The sequence below is a fragment of the Strongylocentrotus purpuratus genome, unplaced genomic scaffold, assembly GCF_000002235.5.
Source record: "Strongylocentrotus purpuratus isolate Spur 01 unplaced genomic scaffold, Spur_5.0 spur5_contig_859, whole genome shotgun sequence".
Taxonomy (NCBI): domain Eukaryota; kingdom Metazoa; phylum Echinodermata; class Echinoidea; order Camarodonta; family Strongylocentrotidae; genus Strongylocentrotus; species Strongylocentrotus purpuratus.
The window spans coordinates 688065-695532 of record NW_022145567.1 but is presented as its reverse complement, the minus strand read 5'-3'; the positions used below and the strand labels follow the sequence as shown (position 1 = coordinate 695532).

Sequence of the window (7468 nt, the reverse complement as noted above, 5' to 3'; positions counted from 1 at the left end):
ACAATCGTTTTAATCTACTGATAAGTTTACAACATTCAAATTTTTAAAGATGCATACAATCACATAACGTGAAATACATTTTCATATATAAAATAGCATTTTAAAATTGCTTTAATTTCTCAATAACATCCATTATTTACTATAACATTTCTTTAAGATTTTTATTTTTCTAGAATAGTCCTTTCGCCGATTTTGTTTGCATGACATTTTAACCATGAATTAAGACGTCCCGCCTGTCCCTACCCCTCTACCCACCCTTCCCTCTAAATAATTAGGAGAATCGATGTGAAGAGACCTTGAAAGGGTCGATACCAATGATCTACTCCCCCGGTCTACATCCCCCCCACACTCGCTCCCGGGCAACAGGTGGATTTACCCTCTATTGTTTACGCCTAGTGCATACAAAGAGTGCATAGCAACAGTAAACGCTCATTGGTTTCGTGTATACTGACCGCAGCTCTCCGTGCTTGCTGAAGTAAACAATATTGAAACCTTAAATAAATCAGTAGAAATATCACGTTCATTATCTTAGGAATCATCCAGAAGTTCTTTAATTTGTTGGATTACATTGGACCTCGTACCGGGATCGGTTGTTTTTGTCTAAGAACTCCTGGAATTACCTTCATCATAGATCTAAAGACGCCTGGAAGTGATTTACTTCGGGCGGTTCGCGATCAGAGTTTTAGCCGGGGCTGTGGGCCTAGGTACAGGTTCGCATGGGCCCTGGAGACGGCGCAAGGCAAGGTCAAATTCAACGCCCACATAACGCAAAAGCATTGACCGGACTAATTAACATCATTCAAGAAATCAGAGGTTAAGTTCTAATCTAAAGGTCGACTTCCAGTGAAGGAAACAACAAGAAAGCTTGGATATGTCAGTTCATGTCACAACAGAAATTGGAAGAGTTGGACGCGAAGGTAAACTAGATCTAAACCTCTAAAAAGTCTAATTTCTATACCATACTGATTTCTTTATTAACAAAGAAATCTAAAGTGAGAGATTGAATTTGCATCTTAGTTCAAGTAACTTACACTTGCAGAGTCCTGTAACATGATTACTTTTGTTTGTTCAAAGCTTAAACCTTTTGATACTTAAGTTAAGTTCCAGTATCTGCCAAACAAGTACACTGCAGTGTTATACATGTACTAGTGTAGACATTAAACTTTGAAACTGCAAAGTTAGCTTAGAAAAGTCAAATTGCTGCGGTCTGCATAATTTGAGCTATAGTAATTATTGCATAACTCAATCATCACTTTTTTGCCGTTGTTTGCATGTTGTTTGTCGCGTAATCCAGGCACAGTAGCCCATGCAAGTGCATCGATTCACAGGAACCTGTTTTATTTTTGTTTTAATTATTAATATTATAGTGTACATTCTATTTTAAGATCATTTGATCATTTGATTTGCAAGATATTTCATTAGCAGTCAAATATTGTAACCAAAATGTGCCTGGTTTCCATCAAGTAGTTACTCAGGTTCCTGAAAATTGTTGATGAAACTGTTAGTTCATGCAATTATGTATCATCTTTTCTCTATGCAGAGAGGGAGAGGAGACATTACAATGAGCGTAGAGGTTATGAAGAGGAAGAAGCAAGAGGCAGAAGATACCTAGACCCCGGGTATGGAGACCAACCTGAATGGAATCCACATGCAACAAGAAAAGATGTCAAATATACAGAGTAAGTAGAAAACAGATATCTTTTGTGGTAACTTTACAATTTGTTACTGACATGTTTATGATTGAGTATTTCTACACTTTAGTTGTATTACCGGTAGTGATTATCACAAATTTTGAAATGAATTTCCTTTGAGTCTTTCAGCATGAACTCTTATTTACAAAGTATGTGGAGGATATAATCCATTCCTCTTTCCTTTTCAAGATTCAAATGATTTTTTTTAAAAATTTCTCATGCAAAACATAAAACAATGAATAACAGTGAAACAACAAATATAATAGTAATAGCACAAGAAAAGAGAAACTAACTAGAAGCAGAGCTTGTTGAAGTATTAGTTCCTCAGATGCTGTTTTACAATATATCTTGAACAAAGTATACTTAGAAAATCAATGAAAAATCAAAATATGTAGCAAAGAAATTATTAACTTTGGGGAAAAATAATTGAGCTCAATATCTCTTTCATTGCTGAACCCCTAGCTAAACACAATGGGTAAATACTATGTCTCCTAATTGAATATTTGTTAAAGCTTTGAGGTTATTCTTGCCTTTTGATGGCTCGTTTATACAAGAAAGTATACTGACCGGTCAGGTTTTATAATTGCTTTGATTGCTTGACCAACAGCCATGGTCTTGACTGGAGCTCAAGAGCAAGGTTCATCCCTCCTCCAAAGGCCTACACAGGAGAGTATCCAGAGGAGGTTACACTACCAAAGCTACGTTGCTTTCCACGTAAGAATCTAGCTAGCTAGCTTTCCATTTTCATGCACTTACTTATATTTTTGATAGTGAATCTTACATTTATTGTCACTTCAGTCTTTGATAAGCATAGTGCTGTTAACTTTTGCTGATTATTTGTTTGTGATGATAGCTAAAAATGTAAAAATCACAAAATTATATATATGATATGAGTTTGCTTTTTAAATGCTTATCTAGTTTAGTTGTATCTTGAAAGTTTGTGAGTTTTTCGTCATTACGCACAGCGAGTTGGTTAGGGTAACAGTACAATTTATATTTGTACCAAGAAAGTGTTTGGACGACAGCTTTTGCTAATTATTTGGGTCATGTTTGAATTCAGTTTATGTTTATCAAATAGATCTATCGTGAATGTGAATGGGTTGGGTTTCTAAGAACTCTTTTAATCCTCATTCCTTGTAGTAATCTATATCTTGGGTTTATCAAAAATAACATTATTTCCCTCTCTTTTTCTACAGATAAAAATTCCTCTGTGACGTCAAGAGCAGAATGGACAGCGTACCCCGAGGGTTTTCATATCGGAAGGAGATCCAAGTTTGTGAAGAAAGAGGAACTAAAGCACATAGCCAGTACTACATCAAAAGCAGAAATCACACATTCTATGATGCTGGGCAAGAATAGAAAATGTAAGATGTTCATCAATTATATTTTTATGAATTTTGTTTGCAGTTCAAAAGCAAAGTGATTACTTAATACTACCCACCATTTTGTTTTCTTGTTTAAAGTTCCTTCAATGGAACAAGTGAAATAGAAATGAAGTACTGACAAATAACATTGCACAGATGTGTTGGTAAACAAACTTTCTGAAGAAAAAAAAAGAGGAAAAAATCTGTTTGAAGCATGTCACACTATGAACATGACGGACAATGAAAGCGGACAAAATATACAGTTGCTCAGGTAGACAAAGGAACATCCCCTTACTGCTTTTATGTAAAATGTGTGAAACAGGTGTCACATGCATATTCACCTGTTCTATACATTTTTACATAATAGCAGTGAAGGGATGTTCCTTTGTCTACCTGAGAAACTGTATATTTTGTCCGCTTTCTTTGTCCGCCATATTCATAGTGTCATAATCACTATGAACATGACGCACAAAGAAAGGGGACAAAATATACAGTTCCTCATTCTACCCTCAACAATTGTTATGGTAGACAACGGAATTACATCACTTCACTGCTACTATGTAAAAATATGCAGAACAGGTGAATATGCATGTGACACCTGTTCTACAGATTTTTACATAATAGCAGTGAAGGGATGTAATTCCTTTGTCTACCATAGCAATTGTTGAGGGTAGAATGAGGAACTGTATATTTTGTCCGCTTTCTTTGTCCATCATATTCATAGTGAATGTATTCCGACATTTGCAGATGAAACAATATACAATGCAAGAAATAGATCCTTTTGCATAAATTGCTACCTATAGAAATGTTAAAATATATTATGATAAAAATATGTTTTGAAATATACTACAGTGTATGATGATGCTGTAGGGACATATTGTCAATCATATTGACAATCTTATTCTTCATGAACCCTTTGTTACAGTGACCTCTGTATGGGAGAGAAGGGGTGAATTTCCTGCTGCCTCAGGGGGCGATAAGAGCTACCAAGCCCCAGAGTATTCCTCAAACTTCCACCATTTTGGTTCCACAAGGCCAGTCGTAACTTTTGGGTAAGTTTCTATTAGCATTGATACCATTGTCTACTCATGCCATGTTGTGAATGTATGAATACGTAAATGTCAGAATGTACATGTATATTGATGATGCCTTTTAGTTGTGTCATTGAAATTACAACTGATATGAATTATGAAAGTATAATCTTAATAATTCCAAACACTAGTACTAGAATCTTTAAATTCTTTTAATGTACAGGATTGTATCATTCTATGGTAAAATATCTTTGAAAAAATACATGAATGACATTGTGTAAGATGGAGAATAAGCTTTAATTTGACCTTTTGAGAAGGGGGGGGGGGGGGTGGTGAGTGGTGATAGGGAAAGTCAGGGTTAACAAGCATTTTGAGTATTAGAGTGATATCCAACATAGTATGCTAACATCTTGTATCAACAATTCTTAATACTTTACAGTGGCACAATCAAATTAAGACCGGACACGTTCGTTCCACTCCAGGAACTCCCAACAGAATACTGGTGAGTAATATTCTTTTTCTCTGGTGATATGTAAAATATTGTGCAACAGTTACTATGAGGAAATAATTTGATTCTCTAATTTTCTCTTCAAGAGTAATAGAAATGGAATTAGTAGCCGGAAATTGGATCTTAATCCAAATTGCATTTTTGACAGTTTGTGGTATGACTAATGTGAGACAAACTGGAATAGGATCTACAGTTCAAGAGGGATTGTAGAGCTGAAATGATGAAAAAGAAATATGAAAGAAGATCTGGGGTTTTGTGATCTCAAAAAGTAAATAGGAGGGGGAAAATTGTTGAAAAAAAGAGGCAACGGTTCAGAAGTACATGTACATGTATGTACAGCAGCAATGATTAAGGATAGAAAATTCAAAGATACAGAAGGAAAAAAATTCTCCAGGATTTTATATTTAAAATTTATTATTCATCTGTTTATTTCTTTGCACAGTGAACCTTTTAATTCAAAGGAGAGGAGAAGGAAATACACAACCGAAGTAGATTCTGTGATGAATCTGAACGACTGGAAACCTGCACCACAACTCGTTGCACTTTCCTTCTGAATTGAAGGAAGGAAATCATTGGACCGTTACAATGATGAATGGCTGTACCAATCCAGAGAGTCCCCCTGTCTTGTTAATGTTAATATCATGTGTGATGTGTAAAAAGTTCAAAACTTGGCAACAGTGTTGCATATTGTTGTGATTGTAACAAGTGTGTGATGTACGTATCAAAGCATATTATGCTAGGGATGAACACCAAAGTATATCTGACATTCTTCTTGTAAGAAAATTTATCATAAAATGCAGAGATTTTCTAGTATTATTATGTGTGCCATTCAGAAAAGGTGTGGTAAATAGCCTTAAAAGACAATCGCTTATGATTTAGAAAATAAGAATATCCTACCCCTTCTCATTTCATTGTGCTGTGCTCATTTGTCTAAGTTATTCACCATCTGAATTGGCCTTCTGTACTATTGTACTATTCACGGGCAATGAGATGTGTGTAAAGTCTGTTATCAAATTAAATCCTTTCATGTTACACTAATATCCCAACGCTTTGTGGAATGTTGTAAATGAAGGAGTCAGAAAGACGATTACACTATCTGTTCTTTCTTTTAACTGCTATGAAAATGCAAAATTGCTGTTTTTATCATGTTAGCAGCTTGGCTCTCAAAGTTTTTCATTTTTGATATCTTGCATTTTAAAAAAGCTGCATTTCCCTACATGATCTTATACACTGTGGTGCAGATATTTTTCCTGTGCATTGTATTTATCCTACCTTTCCATGTGGCCTTTTGCTCTAAAATGTTACAAAACATATGGCTTTAGGGTTAGTGTTTAATCACAGATACAAATGCCTACATGTAGGTCAATACAGAATTACAGACACTCATTTTTGGAATTTCATTACTCTGAAATATTTCATTACAAATTAGAAGCCTCGTTATTACAAACTGATAATAGGCCGTGAGCTGAAATAATCACAAATGACAATCAGTAATATTTAGAAAAGACTTGTCATATTTATTGCTATTCTAATTTCCTCTATTAAACACTGATATTTACATAAGTTGTAAACAAGGCATATCCTTATACATCATGTCCAATAAATTTCCGTCATTGTATTTTTGTATTAAATGAAATCCATTTTTATTTTGAGTATGAAATATAAATGCTTTTTTGATTTACATTGTTCAATACATGTAACTTATACATGTACTGATTGATTAGACAATAACTATCAGAGATTTAGTTTTGTAGGTTACAATAAGTCATCTTGTATTTTCTATTTTTCTATTTTTACACTGAAATGTAATATGTTTTTAGATTAGACTTAATATTTCAATAGTACTAACTCTGCCTTACCAATCAACTCTTATTTTATACATCTGTCATGATTTCACGTCACTATAACTTCTTTTTTATACCTTGTACATATACACCATGTAGGTATTATAAGTTATGCTACAATAACACGTCAGTGTCACTTTTTACTTGTAAATATTCTTTACTGGACAAAACATTCTTTTGTTTATTACAATAAATATGTTTGAAATGTATAAAACTCTATGTACATTGTGTTTTCTTCTATATGGCTAATATCTCCTCTTCTCTCTCTCCGAGTTTGACCTTTAAACAATGCTGTTTTCTCTGTACAAAACAGCAAATGGGATGCCACAATCAACATGAAGACATGCATAGTTGTAACTTGACCAAGCATCTCTACACAATAGCCCAAACAGCAAGACTTGCAAAGAGTTCATTTTTAAATCGAGGGTTCAGTGACATAAAGACGTAACTCCATATTTTGCCGAAATGAGTATTTGATATAAAAATGTTCAGAAAAATGTGGGCTTTCCAGGAAACACAAAGATTTGACTCCACCCAACACCCCATTGAAGTCGATGGCTAGTGAAACATAGACTTAACTACGTAAGGCCCAAGTGCTCAGTGACACATAAACCACTTTTTCTCAAAATGGAGTTACGTCTTTGTGTCAATGACCCCTCAAAATGTTCAATTGATGCATCATCCACCTCTACATATCTATTCTCTTTGATCGATTCCCCTTGCACACGAAATCCCAAAACCCATGTTTTGCACACACAATTCTGAAACAGATCAAGATTATTTGCAGAAACAGAAGCACTTTTTTGATCTAGAAACTAAGGTAAGGATGTGAAAGTCCCACAGAATCCAACAAGGTCGAAACTAGAAAGAGCATTCACTTCATAGATATATGAAATTATAACAGGCATTTTGACTATAATTATACACGTATATACAGTAAAAAAAAAGGCCTTCCTTAGGTCTCGATCAGATATGACTCGGCATAACAGCGACATTGTTTTCTGTTGATGACATGAACTATAATATGCTT

The 7468-nt window shown here is 34.5% G+C and overlaps 1 protein-coding gene across 1 annotated transcript; it reads left to right on the top strand.

Moving 5' to 3' along the window:
- The first annotated feature begins 419 nt into the window (after positions 1-419).
- On the top strand, positions 420-6652 carry LOC754004 (spermatogenesis-associated serine-rich protein 1). Its single transcript, XM_001184069.4, has 7 exons — positions 420-917; positions 1541-1679; positions 2299-2405; positions 2888-3055; positions 3981-4107; positions 4526-4588; positions 5037-6652. The coding sequence occupies exons 1-7, from the start codon at positions 872-874 to the stop codon at positions 5146-5148; spliced, it is 762 nt and encodes a 253-aa protein (XP_001184069.2). The 5' UTR covers positions 420-871; the 3' UTR covers positions 5149-6652.
- Positions 6653-7468: the final 816 nt, after the last annotated feature.

Bases quoted from the DNA above. Each gene is read 5' to 3' on its own strand.
- LOC754004 (XM_001184069.4), top strand. From the start codon at position 872: ATGTCAGTTCATGTCACAACAGAAATTGGAAGAGTTGGACGCGAAG. The intron at 3,056-3,980 runs GTAAGATGTTCA...CCTTTGTTACAG, and splicing joins GCTGGGCAAGAATAGAAAAT to TGACCTCTGTATGGGAGAGA. The intron at 4,589-5,036 runs GTGAGTAATATT...TTCTTTGCACAG, and splicing joins GAACTCCCAACAGAATACTG to TGAACCTTTTAATTCAAAGG.